General features: G+C 43.7%; 1 protein-coding gene across 7 annotated transcripts in view; it reads left to right on the top strand.

Annotated features, from left to right (window-relative positions):
* Positions 1 to 23,403, top strand: part of EVL (Enah/Vasp-like) — a 211,449-nt gene that overhangs the window by 21,008 nt on the left and 167,038 nt on the right. Inside the window, exon 1 of one of the 7 annotated variants that reach the window (XM_075926575.2) lies at positions 20,365 to 20,554. The exons of 3 other annotated variants lie outside the window; for them this stretch is intronic. In XM_075926575.2, coding sequence (XP_075782690.2) covers positions 20,532 to 20,554 — 23 coding nt within the window. In that variant the 5' untranslated portion in view covers positions 20,365 to 20,531. Of the gene's footprint in view, positions 1 to 20,364; positions 20,555 to 23,403 lie in introns of those variants that run through there. 3 more of the 7 variants (XM_075926579.2, XM_006123778.5, XM_075926582.2) reach the window with 3 other exon arrangements.

Raw genomic sequence — 23,403 nt, 5'->3', positions numbered from 1 at the left:
CCATGAATACTTATTTAACTGCTAATTTAATTCAGAGGTCAGATTGACAAATCAATTTGAAGAGAATTAGATGTGTAGACATGCACAAGGCTTCCAACCTCAGGTGCTAAACAGTGTCTTGGTTTTTTTTGTTTGTTTTTAATTTAATGTATTCTCATTATTTGCTTCAGCACCTTGTTCTTGATATTAGTCTGTTCTTTTCGTCTCCATCTCATGTTGGCCGAGAGCTGTGTCTGCAAATCCAATTACGGTCTGATCCTGTGAACTTTTTGAGCAGAACTCCCATGGCCATTGCTCACAAAGTGGTAGTATGGGAAGTCCTGCAAACTCCAAGTGTGAAGATTCTGCATTGACTAAACACACAAACGAGAGCAGAGCATTCCCTGAGAGAGCTTAAAAATTAGTGATGTCATTAGCTTATAGAGGCGATAGTCCAAATGTGATTCTCTTGGAAGCCTGGCCTACACCTCCCTGTGAGTGAGGTGGGGCAAGAGGGTTGAGGACAAAATCTTAGTGAAATTGAGTACCATAGAACAAACATGTACATTAGGAGGATGCTTTTCTGAACTTGCACCACTGACAATTGGAAGTGACTCTGTGAAAGTCAGTAAAGCATATGCAGTGTAAATAAGGTGCGAATTAGTCTATAGACTGAATACATATGAAAAGTGCATTTCACATTTATCTTCTGTTGGAAGTGAGCCCTTATGATTACTTTGTGGTATTAAAACCTGGACAGTTATAGTGCTGCTTTTTTATTTTGTTTTATTTTTTACAGTGCAGGTGTTTCAAATATGGATTACCAGTAACCTGTTATTTTTAAAAATAGTCATACCAAATGCTTCCTCTGTTTCTAGGATTTTGTTTTTCAGTACATCTCATGATAATGTCCCATTAAGATTTCTTAGGATATTATCAACATTGAAGCATTGAGAAATGAAGATTTCCAATTGCTAATTCCAATTTCCAATTTTTTCAGTAGACTTAAATTAGTTTTAATAAAGCTGAAAAACAAGAGGAAAAATTTTATATGCAGGGAATCGGCTGATCCCATAACCTGAACTCAACAGAGCACACAGACCCTGAGAGAGAGTGTCCAAACCTTACCCTGGGGAATGAATTCTTTTGTATCTCAAGCCACTATCAGCAAACTTGGCTATTCCTGGGGGTTTCTCCACAATTTCATTTGTCCTAGTTTCCTGCAGCCCAGTAGGATCAAATATTTGTCCTGTGTATAGCTCACCTAGGCTACAGAGTCAATAGAATCTAAGGCAGTTTCTAACCCTTTTGATTGGAAAGATAATCTTCCAAATTTAATGGCTGTATTGCTCAGTGGGTGATGACTTTTTCAGTGTGAAGAGAGCCTAAAACAATGGCAGCTAATGGCTGTCCGAAACCCATAGGTAACAACATCTAAGACAGCAGAGACTCTGGTTGAGCCAGACAACCTGTCACCCACAGAAATAATTATTATTGAAATTTGGAGTAGGTTCAGAAAACTAGAAGAACGATTCAAGGTCTGAAAGCATGCCTTATAATGAGAGCTCAATCTGTTGATCTTAACAAATACCTACATTTAGAGGCACAAACTCTACTGACATAAGCACTTACATCAATATGTAAGGTAATGCACATCGGGAAAAATAACCCCAACTATACATACAGTATGATGGGGGCTAATTTGGCTATGACAAATCAGGAAAGAGATCTTGGAGTTATCGTGGATAGTTCTCTGAAAACTTCCACACAGTGTGCAGCAGCGGTCAAAAAGACAAATAGGATGCTAGGAATTATTAAGAAATTATTAAGAAATTATTAAGAAAGGGATAGAAAATAAGACACAGAGTATCTTACTGCCCCTGTATAAATCTATGGTATACCCACATCTTGAATACTGTGTACAGATGTGGTCTCCTCACCTCAAAAAAGATATTTTGGCCTTGGAAAGGGTTCAGAAAAGGGCAACTGAAATGATTAAGGATTTGGAACGGGTCCCATATGAAGAGAGGTTAAAGTGACTGGGACTTTTCAGTTTAGAAAAGAGGAGACTGAGGGGGGATATGATAGAGGTATATAAAATCATGAGTAGTGTGGAGAGGGCGAATAAAGAAAAGTTATTTATTAGTTCCCATAATAGAAGAACTAGAGGACACCAAATGAAATTAATGGGTAGCAGGTTTTAAACTAATAAAAGAAAGTTCTTCTTCATATAGCATGTAGTCAACCTGTGGAACTCCTTGCCAGAGGAAGCTGTGAAAGCTAGGACTATAACAGAGTTTAAAGAGAAGCTAGATAATTTCATGGAGGTTAGGTCCATAAAAGGAGGTTAGAAATGGTGTCCCTGGCCTCTGTTCGTCAGAGGCTGGAGAAGGATGGCAGGAGACAAATCGCTTGATCATTGTCTTCGGTCTACCCTCTCTGGGGCACCTGGTACTGGCCACTGTCGGCAGACAGGCTACTGGGCTAGATGGACCTTTGGTTTGACCTAGTACGGCCGTTCTTATGTTCTTACGTTATGTAATATGTACTACAGATCCACACCTAAGGAGTTGTGCCACTTGAACTATATCTGTTTCTAATGTATGTAATTAAAACAGTGTAAACCAAGTCAAAGAGAAGGTTCAACATTGACTTCATGATCCATAAGTGCCTGTACGGGAAGGTGATGTCTGATACTGAAGAGATTTCTGCCTAACAGAAAATAATATAACCAGATCTAATGTCTGGAAATGGAAGACAGATGAATTCAAACTCTAAATAAAGTGCAATATTTAACCATAAGGGTAGATAACCATAGAAATGTTTTACCAAGGGCATGTGGCAGTTTTATCATCACTTGAAATCTTTTAAAATGAGACTGGATAGCTTTCTAAAAGATATGAACTAGTTCAGACACAAGTTATGGGCTTGATGCAGGAATTATTGGGTGAAATTCTGTGTTTTCTGTGTGGAAGGTCAGTCCAGGTAAATTATTCCTTCTGGTCTTTTGAAATCAATGCATCAATAATCATAGTTAATGTAATTTTACTCTTTAATATCTTCTGTCTAGTTACCACCAGTGTTTTGGTCCACTCCACACAGTGTGTACAGGTTCTCTTACCTAGTTTTGTTTGTTTTTCCATTTTATCTTCCTTTTATCCTCCGTGATGTACTGGTGATTTGGCCTTATGCATACAGTAATTCAAAGTGCAACAGAAATACAAATACAAAATACAAAGATAAATCTGTGAATGGCACAGACGTTTTTTCCCCAAGAATAGTTACTTCCATTTTTGTACTTCAAAATTGTCCGTGTTGGATAACTGTAAGAGTTTCTAATCAAAAGCACCCCTTTAGGGGTACATCTACACTACAGCGTTATTTCGAAATATCTAATTTCGAAATAGTTAATTCAAAATAAGATATTTCGAAATAACACGTCTACAGACAAAATGCATTTCAAAATAGCATTTTGCTATTTCGAAATAGCGCGTCCACACTGAGTGGATGCTGAATCTCATTTAAGGCCGGTCGGAACCAGTTCAAGCAGGGCATCAGGTCAGGAGTTACTTTGTGTGGCTGCTGCCTGAGGTTATCTGAGGCCTGTGCTTAAAGGGACTCCCCCCGGACAGCCGGTTCTCAGGTTTCCCTGCTTGCTTGCTTACCTTGATGTGGGTGGGACAAGCAAAGCATTTTTGTCTCTGTGTGCTCTGGTTTCCCTCACTCGGGACACCACAGCACTCGGCAACATGGAGCCAGAGCTGCCCCGGGCACTCTGGTGCTTCTCTTGGATACGTTGCTGTGAGCCTGGCTGCACTTTCTGCAGGCTGCAATCCGGGAGGTCCATCGGGGGGCTGTCAGTATCCAGGAGGTCCCACGGGAGAGCTTCCATCCTGAGGAGCACTAACAGTCTTCATGGTCTGCCCCACTCATGCCTCATTCCTCCCTCACGTCCTTCCACTTACCCCTCCCTAGCCCCCCTTCCTGATGTCAAATAAAATACATGTGTTTTCATGAACACAAACTCTCTTTATTTAACAAAACTGTGGGGAGGGGGTTAATGAAACTCTGGTGAGACTGGGGAAAGGAGGCAGGGGAAGAGAGGAGAGAGGGGAGGAGGAAACCTGGGAGGAGGGAGCTGGAAGGGGGAAGCAAGGGGAACAAGGGGGAGGGGAAGCTCAGGGTTGGGGGTCTCGCCTGGCCAACTGTCTACCAGCACCGCAGGTGCAGGGGCCTTGGTGTCCCCAGGGGGATGGGGAGGGGGGGGGGTGGAGGGAGAGTGGGAGGGGGAGAAAAAGTGAGAGGAGGAGTGGTAGCTGGTGGGGCAGCAGGCGCTGGAGCGGCAGTAGGTGGCACGCTCTGCACCAGGGTCTGCAGGTGTTGGCAGATGGCATGGCCCTGGGCAAGCTGCTCCCACCAGAGCTGCAGGTCATCTTGCACCCATTGCTGGAGGGTGCGGTGCATGGCTTTCAGTGCCCCCAGGTGCTGCTGTTGGTACCCCTCCATTGCACGGGTGGTCCTGCGGAGCCTTTGGGTGCAGGAGCATGTCTCGGGCGGGGTGATGTACCTTGCACGCACAGCTGGTGCGGCTGTGGAGAAACAAGAGAAGTGGTCAGTTATCCCTGGGGACACAGTGGGTGAAGCCCAGCCCCCTCTGCAAGGTGAGGATGACCGTGCCCTGCACCATCAGAGCTGCTGTGCTTGCACAGAGGCCATGTTCGGAATGTCCTGCTATCCCTGGGAATGGGAGCTGCCCCGAGACTGCACCCATGCCCCTGTGCTGTGTACAGTGTGGGTGGGTGGGGGAGCGAGGATATGTCCCCTGCCTCTATGTAGAGGGAGGGTGTCCTGCTGTGTCCCATCCCGGAGTCAGGAGAATGTCATGCCTCCCCGCACACGCATGTGGTTTACAGTGTAAGGCCCCTGTGTGGCAGCCAGCTGGGGCCACATACCCGGGGCGGCATAGCACATGCTTGTACATGCGCACGTTGCTGCGTGATCCGTGGACAGGAAGGCCCACACGCACAGTCCCTGGTTTCCGCCCCTCTTCCCCCCCCCCCCCCCGCATAAGGGGACAGTGATGGCACTCTCCTGTTGTTGCCTCCCTGGCCTCGGATGACACCGGCGACAGGTCCGCTGGGGCGGCTTGGGGGGTCCTGGCTGCTTAGCACGCGCGGTCTGGTCTGCTGAGGCTCCTGGCTCTCTTCCTCCTCCTCCTCAATGCTCTGGTCAGGGCTCTCTGCCCCAGGGTTGACGACCACCTGTGGGGTACAGACTGTCCTGCCCCCCAGGATGCGGACCAGGGCGTTGAAATAGGGGCAGCTTGGTGTGTGTGCACCTGGTTGGGAGCTGCCCCCTGTGGCCTTTGCATATGCCTGCTGAAGCTCTTTTATTTTCATCCGCACCTGCTCCTGGGTGAGAACGTGGCCTCTGCTGGCCATGCTGGCAGCTATCCTGCCATAGACAGCGGCATTCCTCCATCTAGTGCGGAGATCATGGACGTTGGAGGATTCCCTCAAACCTGAATGAGGTCCATGATCTCCGCGCTGGACCAGGAAGACGCCCGCCTTTTCTGGCACCTGTCAGGCTCCTGGGAGCTGGAAGACTGCTCCTGGGGAGCGGTGGAGGGCTGGCTGCCAGTGGCTTGCTGGATCATATTGGGGCCACTGGGTCAGCGGCAGGACAGACTGTTTGTTGGGCTGGCAGGCTTGGAGCTGGCACAGGCACTGTGGCCAGACTCTACCCCTTTAAGGGCTCCAGGGATGGGGGGAGGGAGAGGAGTTTTCTTGGTTGAGGCCAGAGTGGCCAGCAGGGCACCCTGGGAAGTGCTGGAGGCCATCTATTTCGAAATAAGCATCTACACAGCGCTTATTTCGAAATAGCAATTTCAAAATGGGCATTATTCCTCATGGAATGAGGTTTACCAATTTGGAATTAAGCCCTCCGCTATTTTGAATTAATTTTGAAATAGTGGTTGGCTTGCGTAGACGCTAGTAAAGTTATTTTGAAATAACTTTGCTGTGTAGACATACCCTAAGATTTTATCAATACAGTAAACTTCCGATAATCTGGCACCTTTAGGACCCAGGAGGTGCTGGATTATCAAATATGCTGGACTATCAGAAGGGGGGCTATGAGGAGTCTGGGGTGGGGTGGGGGGATGCTACCCCAGACCCCCTTATAGCCCTCCCTTCTGATAGTCCGGCTCTGCCCCAGGAGTCCCTGATTCAGCCGCTGCTGGTCAGTTTCAGCAACGGCTGAATCGGGGACGCCTGCAGCAGAGCAGCTGGAGTGCTGCCGGGTTGGTCCATTAGTGCTGACCCTTGGTGCCGCGAGACCAACCCGTCAGCACCCCAGCTGCTCTTGGGGACACGGGTTGGTCCTGCAGCGCTGCTCCTCGGCGCTACTGACTGGACCAACCCGGCAGCACCCCAGCTTCTCTGCCCCAGGTGTCCCCAAGTCAGCCGCTGCGGAAACTGATCAGCGGCTGACTCCAGAAAGTCAGCCCTGGTCAGTTTCAGCAGCGGCTGAATGGGGACGCCTGGGACAGAGCAGCTGGGGCGCTGCTGGGTTGGTCTGGTAGCGCCAAACCTCGGCGCTGCGGGGACCAACCCAGCAGCACCCCAGCTGCTCTGTCCCAGGTGTACTCAAGTCAGCTGCTGCTGAAACTGACCAGCGGCTGATTCGAGGAAGCTGGGGCAGAGCAGCTCTGTCTCGGGCTTCCTGGAGTCAGCCGCTGGTCAATTTCAGCAGCGGCTGAATCCAGGACAGCTGGGGTGCTGCCGGGTTGGTCCTGCAGCCCCGAGGGGCAGCGCTACTGGACCACCCGGCAGCACTCCAGCTGTTCTGCCCCCTGCTTCCCGGATTCAGCGCTGGTCAGTTTTAGCACTTCCAGGTTCCTGATGGTGCCAGACCATCAGGAGTGCCAGACCGTCAGATGCCGGACCATTGGAGTTTTACTGTATTAAGAAAAATTGCTATTAAAAATCATATGTATACACTTTTATTAGAAGAACATACAAATGTGAGAAATTACAACAATTTCTCACAATATTTAGTAAGATTTAATAGAAATAGAATTATATTATTATCCGAAACAGTAATTTTGAAAGACTCTATCTATACAGTTGTGATGATATAAATTGTACATGTGATTTAGTTAAGGCCTTTACAAATATGAAGGAAAGTATAGAAATATTAGCCCTATAAATATGCACATGCATAATTTTAAATAAGTAATCTAGTTTGCACTACTCACCTGAGTAAAATTGCATAGGAGATGCAGTTTTTGCAGGATCATAGACGAGCTTGGTTTTGATCTCACACTGGTATAATTCAGGGGTAAGTGAATGGAATCAGTGGTGCTGGGACAGAGTATGCGTTAGTTTTGTTATCTGGAAAGCAGCTCTGTAATTTTGCATATGAGGGACTTCTCAGCATTATCTTAAAGATAATGTATAAATACAACTTAAATGTATCAAAATGATACAGCAGCCTTGGTAGTGGTGGTGGTGGTGGTGGTTAGAGATGGGGAAGCCAAGGCTGAGTAAATAAAGAACTTTGTCCCAAATTTAACATGAATCAGAATTCCGATACTAAAGCTATGGGGCTTGTAAGCACACAGTGTGAAGATTTTGAAACAGATTTAGGAGCGTCATGATCCTAGATCCCCGTGGAAATCTCTTCCCATGATCAGTGGTGTCCAAACTTTTCTCGTCCCGTCCCCACCCCTTACAAATAATGAAATGTGTCTGCACACCTCCCCCTCCAATTACTACACGCTTTGCCTCACAGAGGGGGAAAACTGGGTTTGGGGGAGTAGCTAGGAGTTAGAGGTGGAGTTGGCCTGAGAGAGAATGAGAGCAGAGCAGGGTGGAGTGAAACTGTGGCTGAAGCTGGAGTTGGGCTGGGTGGTGTTGCCTTCCCACTTCCTGTGGTGGCTGGCCCACGCCCCACTGAGTGCCCCCCTTATGTTCTAAGGGCGTGTCCCACAGCTGGCGACCAACGGTTTTAATTTTGCAGACTATACGCTTCCTGACATCAAGTAGGTAGGAAAAATGCCAAAATACTGAACAAAAGGCTGGTCTCACTAGCTGGGAAGTTCAAAAAATCTTATAGGACTTCCAGCCCAATTTGATTTGAAACCAGCCCATCTCACCCCATTGCATATCAGCAAGTCAGACATTTATAAACAATATGATTCTTCATTAGGCGATGATGATTAGTAAGACTTTGAAGAAGAGCTGTTTAAACTTATCACCTTGTAGGAAAAGTTGCTCCGAAGTTGGCTGTCACCACAAAATACTTTCGCTCTGAAACAATTTCCTTTACATGTGTCTTCAGTAAAGAAGACCCAGTGTTTGGATCATGATGGTTAACAGGAGATGTTCACACCTCCACATCAGCTTTGTGTTCACACCTCCACATCAGCTGCTAGAAGTAGGCCATATCCTCCCTAACTGAATTGATCTCGTTATCTCTGGCCTTCCTCTTGATTGGTACTCCTTTCTTTTCATTTGCCTGTATATTTATACCTGCCTCTGGAATTTCCACTACATGCATCTGACGAAGTAGGTCTTTGCCCACGAAAGCTTATGCTCCAATACATCTGTTAGTCTATAAGGTGCCACAGGACTTCTTTTTCATGCAGATTCAGACTAATACATCTGCCTTTCTGATATGAGTTAAATAATTAATTATGATAGAGTGCTTTGGACATGGAATGCAAGCATGGATACAAGGGCGAAGGTGAACTGCAAAGTGATGAAAAAATGGGCTTGTGAACTTTTTTTGTTGCTTGATTATATGTGAAAACTACCTATTGTTTCTCTGTTTGTTTAATAAATTAAAAAATCAGATCCTGTCTGTGATCAACACAGGCCTACTGAGATTTAAAATTGAGCACTTTGGAGGGCAAATGATTTTTTAGTCTAATTTGTGTGTTTGTTTAACCTGCATTTAACTCCAATGCTTAATGTGCAGCTGTGGACAGGATGCCTTTGTTAAGGTTTCAACACCTCTCTTCCCTAATGTGTGTGAATTGATGGTAGTACATTGAAGACTTCCACCTTTCCTTTCAAATAACACCAGGACAGAGCAGATGTGGCAATTTTTCTTTATATAAAAAAATGAATAAAAAAAGGGAAAGAACCACAGTTTAAAAGGAAACCATTTATAGGTCATTCCATACTTGTATATCAGTTTTGGCATGTGACATCTTGGGGCTACTGCCATTTCTTTTTGATACTTGACTTTGAAAGAAGGTCATAGTGCTGGCAAAAAACCACATCCATTTCCTCTGGCAACCTCTTTCACAGCTCTTCTGATATATTGATGACCATGATGGTCTTTGTAGAAGAGAGGGATGAAGTCTCAAAGTTGTATTCTAATCCTACTGAAATTCTTCCGTCCCTGCTTGAGCTGTAGAGTGTCCTTTGTACATGTGCACTGTGGCAGTTACAAAATTCTAAAGCCAGATTTTGACTAGCATTGTGCGCCTGTGCTTGGAGTCGGTACCTTCTCTCTTGAGCCTTCCCCTTACATCCTTGACTTCATGCCGCTCAGGGAGCACAGTTGATGTTTTCTCCATTTGCATCAAGGGATACAGATCACCACAAAGGGAAGACCCTGATCAGGACCCTGATCCTGCCCCCAGCCCCTGTTCTTGCAGAGGAATCTCAGAAACAGCCAGGTATTCGGGGGAGCAGACTGCCCTGTATCTCAGAGGAACCCTCATGATCATCTAGTCCAGTGGCTACCAACCAGTGATTGGGATCTACTGCTAGATCTTGGAGCCTCTGACAGGTGATATCAACTGGTTTGGCCAAGAGGCTCTCAAGTGCCGGCAGTTCAGCTACCCCTTCCCCCCACTGCTGTGCATCTCCTGCCCTTTGGCTTAGAGCTGCCCCTCCCCCTGGGAGCCTCTTGCTTTCTGTGCAGGGCAGGGGAGGGGGAGTGCTATGTCAGGGTGCCCCCATCCCACTCTGTTTCCTTTCTCCCCAGAGAGAGAGGGGGCACAGCAGGATTTGGGATGGAGTTTGCTGGCTGCTTTAGGGAGAGGGCCAGGGCAGGGGGGGAGCCTGCCTTAGCCCCACTGCATCACCACCCTGGAGCCACCAGCAGTGCCCAGCTGGAGCCCACTTCCCAAACTCTTATCCTAGTCATGAACCCCCTCCTGCAGCCCAAGCCCTTGTCCTAGCCCCAAGCCCCCCTGCATCCAAACGCCATCCCAGAGTCTGCACCTAGAACTCCCTCCTACATCCCAACTGCCTGCCCCAAGAACAGCTCAGAGCCCGTCTCATACTCCAGATCCCTTAATCCAAGACCAGAGCCTGCACCCCAACCCTCTGCCCCAGCCTGTTGAAAGTGAGTGAGGATGGGCAAGAGAGGGAGGATGGAGTGAGCAGGAGCGAGCCTTGGAGAAGGGGTAGGAAGGAGGCAGGGCAAGGGAATTTATATCTGAGGTAGATCTTGAATTGCACCTAAATTCAAAAAGTGATCTTGTGCTCAAAAAGGTTGGAAACCACTGATCTAGTCTGACCTTTTCCACATTGCAGGCCAGAGAATCTCACCCACCAACTCCAGTAACTCAGACAGAAATTAGGGGTCTATTACAGAAGTCCTCAAATCATTGTTTAGAAGACTTCAAGTTACAGAGAATCCACAACTTACTCTCTCATAAAGATGCAAGTGACCTTGCCTCATGCTGCAGAGGAAGGTGAAACTGTCCAGAGTCTCTGTCACTCTGACCTGGGCAAAAATTCCTGACCCCAAATATAACAGCAGTGGGTTAGACTCTAAGTATGTGGGCAGGAACTACCAGCCAGACATCTGGGAAAGAATTCTCTGTAGTAACTCAGGGTACGTCTAGAGTACATGCCTCTGCCAACAGGCATATAAAATAGGCTACCCAACATAGTCAATGAAGTGGGGATTTAAATATCCACGGATTCATTAAAATTAAAATGGCCACCATGCTGTGCCAGCTCAGCTGATCGTCGGCACAGCACGCGAGTCAAGACGCGGATCAGTTGACAAGGGAAGCCTTTGTCGACCGCTCCTGTAAACCTCGCTTCACGAGGCATAAGGGAGCAGTCAACAAAGGCTTCCCTTGTCGACTGATTCACGTCTTGACTCGCGCTGTGCTGACGATCAGCTGAGCCGCCACAGCGCAGTGGCCATTTTTATTTTAATGAATCTGGGGATATTTAAATCCCCGCTTCATTGACTATGTCGGGTAGCCTATTTTACATGCCTGTGTTGGCAGAGGTATGTAATCTAAACATACCCTCAGAGCCCTCCCCATTTAGTGTTCCATCACTGGCTGTTGGAGATGTTTACTGCTAGCAGCCATGGATCAGCGGTGTGTCATTTTAGGCAATCTCATGATAATATCCTCTCCATAGACTTATCAAGCTCTGTCTTGAAGCCAGTTAGGTTCCCTCCCCCCCAAATCCTCCTCGGAAAACTGTTCAGAACTTTATTCCTCTGATGGTTAGAAACCTTTGTGTGATTTCAAGCTTAAGCTTGTTGATGGCTAGTTTATAGCCATTTGTTCTTATGTCCGCTTTGGACCTTAAATAATTCCTCTCCCATCCTGGCATTTATCCCTCTGTATTTATGGAGAGCAATTATATCTCCCATCATCCTTCTTTTGTTTGTGCTAAATAAGCCAACCTCTTTGGGTCTCCTCTCATAAGGTAGGTTTTCCATTCCTTGTATTCTCCTAATAGCCCTTCTCTGAACCTGTTCCAGTTGAAATTCATCTTTCATAAACATTGTGGACCAGAATTGCATGTAGTACCCCAGATGTGGTCTCCCCACTGCCTTGTATAATAATGCTTCCCTGACTCTATTGGAAACACCTTGCCTGATGCACCCTTGAATTGCATTAGCCTTTTTCATAGCTTCATCATATAGTGGCTCATCGACATCCTATGATCAACCCAGATCTTTCTCCTCCTCTGTCACTTCCAACTATGGTGCAGTCTATGGTCTCTTCCTGTTCATTGGGGAGCTCTAGAAGATATAGTGCCTATAGGGTGATGCACTACATATTGTAAGCCAGAGGCTAAACAGCATGACATGGCCCTAAACTTTCATAGATCCAGTAATGGAGACCACTGATTTCACTTACCTTTCTGCAAAGTTATCTGACACACAGAGCTCAAAGACAATCTTCCTAGCAGATGAGTAACAGAAATTAAAACTTTCATAAACTTCCCCTGCTCAATATTTTGCTGATTGAAGTAAATACTGGTCTCAGATCTCCAAAGCATTGGGTTTTGCTGTTGATGTTGATTTATAATAAATAATTCCACAGTGTGTTCTTGTCAGGAAATGGCACTGATATCTTTTGTGTCAGTTATCAGGCAAAAATTATTTCTGAATATAAAAGATCCCTGGTAGTGAGGCTGTAGATATCTTAACTAAAGCACTACCACATCATATTGAAGGGCAAAAACACCCTTAAATCTAGCAGTGTAATGATTTCAGGCCATCTGCAAAGAAAAAGAGTATATAACTTTCCAATATAAAAGGTCTGATACAACTAGTACTCTATGATGGATGATTGTGATATATAGAGAGAGTGGGTGAAATTCACTCCCTTTCACAGAGCCAGTCTAAAGCATATCTCCCATTCCAGTTCCACTTAGAGCTCACCAGGGGCTTAAGTGGGTCATTGGCTTTGTGTTAGAGAAACATAGAATCACAGAATTCTAGGACTGGAAGTGACCTCGGGAGTCATTGAGTCCAAGCAGGACCAAAGAGAATCCTAGAATCCTAGGGATGGATCACCTAACAAATCAAATTGCACTCTTGTTTACAACTCTGCAGTTTCATTGACAGCAATGGGATTTCATTGGTGTAAATGAAAGTAGAATTAAGCACTAAGAAAAAATACTTTGTAATTGAAAAGTTAATTTCTCAAGTGCATGCTGCATCCTACCATGCCATTAGGGAATTCAGTACTAAATACCTAAGGTTTGTTCTTCTTCCTATGTTTATTCAGGTAGATGTCAAGGAATGCATGGCAATCTTTTCATAGGGTAAGACTAATTCATGTGCTGACACTGAGATAATGACACTGAGATTTAATAGGCATTAATATGCTCAGCTGTGTGTGGGAAGTTGCTTAGTACATGTTGGCTGCCACTTTTGACTGTAAACACTCCACCATGTAATTAAATGCTTTAGAAGATCCTCTGGGCCATGTGGTTACTTGAAAACTATTGCAGATATCCAGAGTATTTTTGGTGTCATGTGAATAACCTTCTTTGTATTCATATAACAGCTTTTAAATACATGTCCAGTGTTTACCCACCTTTGCGTGGCACATTTTCAGTATGTCAAACAGATTTTCGGCATCCATTGAAGCAGCATGGCTACTGGTGGTATCCATATATTCTTTTAATTTGTGCTGAATATTCATTTGGTGGTGATTATATTACAATATCAACCTTCCCTCCGCCAAAAAAAAAGTTGGCTTACCTTTTTATGGCTAGTTTGAGGGACGTTTCCATGGTAAATTGACATCTGTGGTTCATTTTATTTACTCACATAGTGCCGTTCTGTCTGCTGTTCAGTTTTCAAATAGGTTATTAGGATACTAATCAGAAGTGGTATAACTACTACAAGATATTATGGGTGTTTTCTTCTGAATTTTGATGTGGCATACTTCTTAATTGCTAGGGCAACTTTTATGCTGTATGAGTCAAATTAAACTTTATTGCTTTAAAAAGCTGTTGTTTAGCATTTTTAAAAAAATCTAGGAATAAATAATACATTACAGCCTTTGATTTCAAATTCATGCCATCCTGTATCTTTTCTTGGTATGGATTTTATAGTACATTAAATCATTTTCTGTATTCAGGCAAAAATCCAGGTCAGGCATATAATTTGAAGGTTTTGATCATATAGTAGTGTTTCAAACAACATGTCTGAAAACCATGAATCTTGTTAATTTTTGGTGAGGCAATAATGTGAAAGCATTGGTTTCCTCATTGCATTGACATTCAGAGCAAATGCCTTCCCTTTATTACTGTTTTGCCATCTCATGTCTATTTAAGCTGTCTGCTCTTTGGGGCAGGAACCATGTCTGTCTAGATATTTATATGGCATCCAGCACAATGGGGCTCCAAAACAGTCTGAGTTCTTTGAGCACGACCCCAAATGTAAATGATAAAGAATGTAATTGATTGTGGTCAACTTTCTGTTTTAATGCATTGCTTTAAAAGTGAATCAGTTCTATGTGAAGTGGTATCAGATTCTTCAATAACTCCAGTGGTTAGAAAGACACTGGGAATTGTGTTCTTTCTACCTGGTCCCTCCACTCTTCAAAGATGAAGTATTAAAGCAAATGGAAGTGTTGAAAGCAAGTCCACTTTGGTGCTGTGATGTGTTCCTGCTGTGTGCTCAATAGTACTTTGGATTCTAGCTCAGTGTTTGAGCATTGGCCTGCTTAAACCCAGGCTTGTGAGTTCAGTCCTTGAGGGGGACATTTAGGGATCTGGGGCAAATCTGTCAGGGATGGTACTTGGTTCTGCTGTGACAGCAGGGGACTGGGCTCCATGACCTTTCAAGGTCTCTTCCAGTTCTAGGAGATAGGTACTGTATATCTCCATTCATTTTAGGACAAGTGAGCTGGAGGAGGAGAAAACATGCTCATTAATGCACTACGGCTATGTTATCTTTTTCACAGACCAGTTGTGTTTACGTTTAATACTGAAAGCGTTTAAAGTGCATGTCTGTGTGTGTCTGTCTGAGTAATCTGTCACGAGAAATACTCATGCAACCTTCCTGCAGTAGTGCAGGTGGTGGAGCTGGGTCCTGTGAATTTGTATCCTTTTGCCATCTGAGCAATTTTCTCCTTTTTGACCCTGCCCCCACCCTCCAATTCAAGCTTCTTTTGCCAGAATAACCTCCATGCTGGTCAAAACTAAGACCACAGAAAGAGGGAAATGAGGAATTTCTCAGTCAAGAGAGTCATTCAGATGAACAAGAATAGTTTTCTTGTCTCATCACACCATGTCACTACCGCATGACAAAACATGTTATAAATACCATAGCTGCAAATGGAACATGTGATTTAATTTCTTTTCTCCTTCAGTAGCTGGAGGTTTGATGATTGTTGTAACTAGTACCATACTATTGACTCAATACTGTCACCAAAGGTGCATAAATGCCATCATTCAGTAAAGTCTCTAGCGCTATTGGAATTGTTTCAGGTATTCTCCCAATATCTCTCTATTTTAATTTGCTAAACCCAGGAAAGACTGTTGAACTCAAAGTAAGCCCTACTGATGGAAATCTTTAAGCAATATTCTTGGTTGTTGTCTAACCCTTGTGCAGAAAAGATAGTGCTGATAAAATGTATCAATACTACTCAATGTGCTTCCTTGTCTTTATTTTCCTCTCCATTTCCACTCTGTGTTTGCTTCTTCTCCAACTGAAATTAATTCTGGGCTATTCCACCAAGTTCCTTTTTCGAAATGATAAAATCCACATCACCAAAACGATAACCCCAGCCAATGACACATGCAAACATAATGAACTTCTTTCCCCCTGCCTAGATAAATAGGCACTTTATGCAAATGTTTCAATCCTGTGTGATAAGACCAATGAGCATTTGGATTGGTATGGCAGCACTGGGAACTTGAGTCAACAGAGTGACTGCTCAGGCAGAGAGACTGCTCCTTCTCAGAGGCCATGAGGCATTTAGCCGCCATGGAAGCCTCCTTTGCCCCGGAACACCACAGGGAGGGTGGGTGGCAAGGCTCCTAGCCCCCGAGCATCAAGGTGAGGGCAGGCAGCGCCCAGTCCAAGCCTCCCCAGTAATGTTCCCGCTAATCTTTTCCATCAATGTGCAGACTTTTTACATCCACGTGCGGGATAAATTTTTATGTGCACCAAGGCATGTACATGTGCACCAATGTACATGTATGCCACCTGTAAAAACAAAAACCCAGCTGTGGGCGCTCTGCTAACCTGCTGGGCAGCATTTAAATTTCTTTTGAGCAGCCACGTAAGTACCCAGCCTAGAGGGAACACTATTCCCAGCCCCAGAGCACAGGGAGAGTGGGCGACGTGCAGCCCCAGTGTCTGCAGCCTCACAATGGCCAAAGCCCAAGGGGCAGCAACACTCCACCCCAAAACGCCTACTGCTTCAGCACTGCTGTTGGCAGGAGCCCTGCCGAAGCAATAGGTGTTTTGGAGGTGGGCGGGGCCATGCCTGGCTATTTGGGAAGGCATTGCCTTCCGCCCCCTTATACCCACCGCCCATGCACAATCTTATACAAAGGTCTTGTCCACACTAACCCCCACCATCGATCTAATCTAGGTGGCTTCAGCTATGCAAGGAGCAGCATAGCTGAAGTTAATGTACTTAGCGCAGCGTCTTCTGTGCAGGAAGATCAGCAGGGGCTGCTCTCCTTTCGACTCTAGCTATACTTCTCACCATGGTGGAGTACCAGAGTCGACTCTGGGAGAGCACTCAGAGAGCGATTTATTGCATTTAAGTAGACACTCTAAAGTTTGATCACTGCAGCATCAATCCACTGCATAGTGGAGACGAGCCCTGTGTAGATGGCTAACACAAGGCCTTTATACAACTTGTTCCCATTTAAGGGGTGGGTGTGTGTGTGTGTGTGAGAGAGAGAGAGGAGAGAGAGAGAGAATTTCCTCCACAGCCTCTAGCAAAATGCCCCTTTAATCATTTTCTCCTGTTTGTGAAGATTTCCAACAGAAATGACAGATTTTGTCATGTGAAAACCTGTCTAGTAGGAACTAGACTGAGACCACCAACTGTTTTTAAGCCACTGAACTGCTGTCAAATGGTAATTAATTATAGTAACTAGAATGGCTCTAACATGGGCCAGATAAGAAGTGCAAAGTGAAAGGCTGGGTTTACCATTACTTAACTGTCCAGTCACTGACATACATTTATGTTCTAGTTTGTAGGTTTCTGTTCCATAGTAGCAATTTTTGGTGCAATGTGTGTCTTTTCCCCCAAGTGATTTGAGCTGGGTACCCAAGCAGAAAATGAATGATTTTGTCATTGAATGATTCTTTGTTTTTTGGTGATTCTGATGTACATGACTCTTAATTGTCTCCTTTTGACACATTGACGCACTAGCTCAGAACATGAGAAGTTGCAACACTTGCATCTTTATTCCATCTTTATGATGTGCTGTATGATTGTTGCAGGGTCTTCCAATTGAATTAGGAGGCCTCTGGCAGGATTATTCCATTCACGTTTAAATCTTGTATGATGATGGCATTGGATCAATAAGGCTTTGGCATTTCTTTGCCCCTTTATGTCTTCATTAGATATTTCAGTCATACAAGTTCTGTCAGGAAATCACATGCTGATCTTCATTCATGTGAACATTGTGACGTTCTCTATATTGTCCAATCGAATAGGAGTCTTAATATCAGAAATTACACCATTAATTCCCTCATAGGCTAAGAACCATGCAGTGGAGAAAAACACTGGACAAAAATTAAGTTTTTAGTTTCTCAGTAAGATCTTTCAGCATTTGGCCTTTAGTAATTGTAAATGCTTTCTGAAAGCCATTACTTTCTGCAGACTTCAGAGCGGCTATTGATAAGGGTGTTATGGTTTGAACACCTGACAGTTTCTTTAGTTTAGAAGGAGTTGCAACAATCAGAAGGCATGGCAGCGGTTCAGTGAATGCAAATGCAAGGTGAATGGATTTGTTTTTAACTAGTGTACTATTTAAAGAGGGTATAAAAAAATCCAAATATTGCACACACAGACAACCTCTGTCGGAACTTAGCCAGTCTTCAGTCAGGTCGGGGTGGACTAAAAGGAGGACAAAAGAGAGTGTTTCACATTTTCTTCCCTTATTACTGTGGGACTCTCCAGACTTAATCTTGACTCTCAGGGTGAAATCCTGGCCTTAGCGAAGTCAGTAGCAAATTTCTTTATCTTTAGTGTCGTCAGAATTTCACCCTCAGCGCTAATATCTCTTGTACAGACAGTCCCTGGGTTACGTACAAGATAGGGACTGTAGGTTTGTTCTTAAGTTGAATTTGTATGTAAGTCGGAACTGGCGTCCAGATTCAGCCACTGCTGAAACTGACCAGCGGCTGACTACAGGAAGCCCGAGGCAGAGTTGCTCTGCCCTGGGTTTTCTGGAATCAGCCGCTGATCAGTTTCAACAGAGGCTGAATCTGGATGCCTGGGACAGACCAACCCGGCAGCACCCCAGCTGCTCTACCCCAGGCGTCCCCAAGTCAGCCGCTGTTGAAACTGATCAGCGGCTGATTCCAGGAAGCCCGGGGCAGAGCAACTCTGCCTCGGGCTTCCTGTAGTCAGCCGCTGGTCAGTTTCAGCAGCGGCTGACTTGGGGACGCCTGGGGCAGAGCAGCTGGGGTGCTGCCGGGTTGGTTCAGTAGCGCCGAGAAGCGGTGCTGCGGGACCAACCGGGCAGCACCCCAGCTGCTCTACCCCAGGTGTTGCGAGAAAAGCCTGGTCTGCTGCTCTACCCCTGGCGTCGCGAGAAAAGCCTGGTCAGCAGACCAGGGAGACGCGGGACCGCCGAGACGCGCCAAAGTCCCGCCCGCATCCTCCGCGGCTTTGCTCCGCATCTCCCTGGTCTCCCCTGTAGACCAGGGAGACGTGGAGCAAAGATGTGGAGAACACAGGCGGCGGGACCGCAGTGTAAGTCGGGGACTGCCTGTACATTCATTGGACCCTCTCTTGAAGAAGCAAGGTGGTTTTCTGATGTCTTTGTTCCTCTTTCCCCTGATAGTCTGGAACTCTTCTTCTTTTTTTAAATAGGATACTCAGAAGCGCCTACTTTTAATTTCACCTCTCCATTTTATTGGGGATAAGGAATATGCTGGTGGCCAAATTCACCCTTCATTTACATCAGGCATTGGATGGTGTAACTAAGATTAGAAAGTGGCCAGTTATATTTTTCTATTAGTACAATATGCATTTATTCCTTTTTTCCCATAACTTATTGCCTTTTAAACAACTGAGGCAATGCTACCAAAATGCAATGTTCTCACTGTTCAAAAAAATGTTCTTGGCCTAAATGAATTCAATACATATTTTCTTTGTCTCCAGTGTCACGTCTTTCCCCTGAGTGCCTTTTTCCTCTCCCACCAGCCTCTCTGCTCTCCAACACATTTCTAGGATTCAGAGTTAGGATTGTTGGAATCTTCAATGAAATGTCCTGGGGAACAAGGTGGCTGCTTTACTTAAATGACTATTTTATGACATAGTCCTACATTTTTTTGCACTCCCAAAATGTCACTGAGGACAATAGAACAGGGAACATGGATTTATGCTCTTAGTGATTTCTTTGTTATTTTTCCCAGACATGTTTATAAAACACAAAGTCTCTAAAACCTCTCTGGGTTGTTTTGGAAGAACATATGCTTTTACTTTTGAAGTATTCTAGGAATGTTGCTCTGGTGTCTGTCTTACTCCAGTGTTCTGATTGTTTGTTTTTCCGTATCTACATACAGTACATGTAACTTTTTTGGCCTTTGTAACCTGAGCTTGAGTTCTCTTCTGTGTCCCTGTTGTTTCTTGTCATATACCACTTTGGTAACTTCCTACCTTTGCTCTTTGAAGCATGGTTTTTAATCATGAGGCATGCAAGGAAGTCCTTTTATTCACATTTTAAAGAAGCTTCCCATGTGATTGAATCCCTGTCTTTGCCTTAGAACTTTCCATGTTGCTTCGGAGATTGCATTGCTCTGTTGCTAGGCAGCTGAAGCATCTTCAATTCCATGCCACAATTTGTGAAATTCTTAACTTATCTCATTCTTATTTCCCTTCTTTTATTTTGAAATAGGACTATTTGGCTTTCATCCCTCTTCATTCAGTTGCACTGATGTGATTTGTTAGCATTAACCCCTTGAATTCCTAAGAGCCACATAAGCAGGGGCAGGTATAATGTGATAGCAAAGAAATCAGGAATAGCTTACAGTAGGTGATGACATCTTATAGATAAATTAGTTAATGTGTTTCGGTACCCATGAAAAGGATGGATTATGGCTGTAATCTTTTGAAATGTTGACAGTTTGTGTGAATAAAAACACTACCTGATATTAAAGTATCACTGCAAAGTAAGGGAGTCAGTTTAGTCTACCAGGTTGTAACATTAATACCATATTCTGGTCTGTTTCTTCCTTATCCTCTATATTAATTTAGTGTTTTATGTTTTTTAAATATGAACAATAATTTAACTGCTGAGCCTGTCATGTGTAGTATTGGACTTATTTGGCTTGAATAATAAAGATACCAGCCTTGAATTCTTGGAGTGTACTGCATTAATCAGACTTGCAGGAATGATCACATGGTACTCTATGCCTTTCCCTGTTAGCTGCTGCTTGTCAGCAGCTGGCTGAGCTGTAGGCTGCAGGCCAGTATCTGCATACCCTTTCTCTTCAGAATATTTCAAATAGACTGCCTCTCAATTATGCATTTTGCTGCAGTTTGACAAACTAAATGGTTCTCCTGCACGTTAAGAAGATTATTTTAAATTTCAGAGAATTTGTCTAGTTACTAGGCCATGTATGCATTTGAAGAATTCAGGTAGGCTCTCTATTTTATACATCAGTGTGCTTGGTTTTTGTTCTCACCAGGTTTTTGCTGTGTAATGTCAGACAGCTCCACAGTTAGTTCTCCAAAATGTAAACGTTTCTTGCATTTTAAAATATCTACCCTGTGCATTAGGCGAAGTGTGTAGAAGGATGAGCTGCAGGTAAATGATCGCTAACTGCATGATGAAGAGTAAAGCTGGATAATTGATTATATCTTGCACAGATTTTATAGACATGTAGCCAGAAGCTGCAAGTACAGTATAGAGTTATAAAACAGAAAGTGTTCTGCTGAAAAGGATCTTTGCTATTTTTGGTTCATGAGAACCTGACAGATGCTTCTAAAGAATGCTGATTATGATAGTTAAGGGGAAATATTGATGCTTAGATCATAGCTAGGATTAGATTTTTGTGCTGCAGTACAGTCTATATGCTTGATTTTCATAATCCTGTAGCTGCAGAATTTCATATGCTATTTCTAAATGTGATTCATGTGGTTAGATTGGGTTGGGTTTTTGTTTGCAAACATTTGAACAGCTGTACTTGCTAAAGTACAAAATTAGCACCTTTTTATTTAATATTAGTGCTGCTCAATATTGGCTTGTATCTCCCTTCCCTTTATAACTCTGTCCCTATGCAGATTCCTGGTCTATTTAAAAAAGGTTTTTGAAGATAGCTGAAATACAACAGACAGACATTCTAATATGATTAATGTTTTTTCACCTGCACCAAAATTGTACTCTATGAAAAATTCTGATCTTCATTGGGCCTTTCACTTTGTTTTAAGGTTTATTCACTGTATCTTGTAGGTCATGTTATAATATTGGCTAAATAAAAATGGTGATAGTATCATGACAACATCAAGATAATCTCTTGGTATATTTTCTATTCTATATGCCATTTCTATAATATAATCTTGAAAAAATCCCTTTGATTTATTTAGATGTAAAAAGGATGGTTTAACTTAAGTATGTAACTAGACATAAAGGATACACAGTCAGTACCTGATTTTTTTTTCCTATTAAACTTTTTTTAATGCCAGACAAAATATTGATTACATTTTGTTAATCGGTGCTTTGCCAGATGAGGGGTGTGTGCATACACATAGTCTGATGCTGAGAAGTAGTACAAATGAGTAACTGGAAAAATAATAATAATAATAATAATAAACTACCATATTCTAGGATGCGGCCATATATGATGAAGTACAGATTAAGCAGAATTTATACTGCTTATGAAATGCCATAGGTTACTGCCTCAATAAAAATATTTTACTGGAATACTTTGTAATGCTGTGTAACTGCAGTTGTCATAGGATTGTCAAGAGATGCTCACAAATCTTTATGTAGCCAATTGTTGGTAATAAGTTAAATTGCAAACAGGCACACAGCCTACTATATCATTATTTGATTTGGTAGTTCTTTATATTGCACCCAAGAGTTAAACACATTATTAATACAGCCATATTCTGATCAGATTTGTCACTAGAAAACAAATTAATTTGAAAAGTGTACTTAAATAGATCTAGCTAATTTCCAATGGAGGCCCCATTCATGGGAAGACAAGGAAGACATTTACTTAGTTCTGCAGCAGAGAGGTTCAGATTCAGGTCTATACCCTTCATCAGGCTTGTGAATGTACTATACTAGCCTTCCCCTCTGAGGCTTGCTTTGAAAATTACATTGAACTTTATATGCATGGACTACCGGTGCATTCCAAAATCCTCCAAGCTGACAGGATTGCGGCATTCTTCTAGTCACATTTAGAATTACATTTATTTGATTAGGCATTTCAATGGTATTCCATTAAAGTTCTATCTTCCTTGATGGTCTTCTTCGTGAGTTTATTATTCACTCATATTCCTATAGCTGTATTTGCTTGTGATGGGATCACTGTGTATCTCTCAAACTAAAAAGGGCTGGTCTGTTTCAATATTTAGATGGAGGATCTATACCTAGGCGCTCTAAGCTATGTAGCTGATGATTCAGTAGGTGCTGCTGCTCCCCGAATTAAAGATTTAGTATGATGTTAAGGGCAGTATGCTGTTGAAGGTGCCATCTTTTTGGCTAAAATAAAGCACTGAAGTCATGGCCTTTACTCGGGACCTGACTTCCATTTACAAAGTAGGTGCTCACTTGCATGCACCAAAACATACATCCAGTTTAATGCTCAGATTTGCCCATGTATAAATTTAGATCAGTGTCTCTCTAGCCAAGTGTGAGCTCACCTTCCCTTTGTGCATGCCTGTACAATTGTGCACATGCAAAACAGAATTTCTGTAGTTGACATCTACATTCCAACTTGACATGGGCCCTAAGGAATCCATAACTCTCTCTGAGAAGGTGCACAGCCATGGTGCCTTGGACAAATTCCAGATACAGTAGTGATTACATTCTGGATCCCCAAGTTCCCTCTGCAGTTTCAATTTGATGTAGTGACCTTCACTTCCTGGGCCAAATGGTTTGGTATTATTAAGCAGCTGCTGGTTTCTCTGCAGAAGCATCTCACTTCTGCATGGGATGAAGAAAGCAGCCCTGGTGGGCTGTTTATAAAGCAATTATTTGTAAAGCACTCTGGGATGAAAAGCACTAGATAAATATAGCTAGTGTGGTTGAGTGGATGAGCCAAGAGTAGAACCTCAGAGGAAACAAAAGAGCTAAGGTCCACTGTGAATTTAATTCCATGTGCTAGCCAAGGGGAGTTTTTTTCCTGACAGGACATTACCCTCTCAGCCAGGGGTTCTCAAACTTTGTGATACTGTGACCCCCCTCTAAGTTGCTACCCACAGTTTGAGAAACATGGCTCTAGGCAATGTTTTTTTTTTTCTTTTTAACTGAGAGTCAC

Source organism: Pelodiscus sinensis, chromosome 5 (assembly GCF_052426305.1).
Source record: "Pelodiscus sinensis isolate ZL-2025 chromosome 5, ASM5242630v1, whole genome shotgun sequence".
Lineage (NCBI taxonomy): Eukaryota > Metazoa > Chordata > Testudines > Trionychidae > Pelodiscus > Pelodiscus sinensis.
This window is presented reverse-complemented; position numbering and strand designations above follow the sequence as displayed.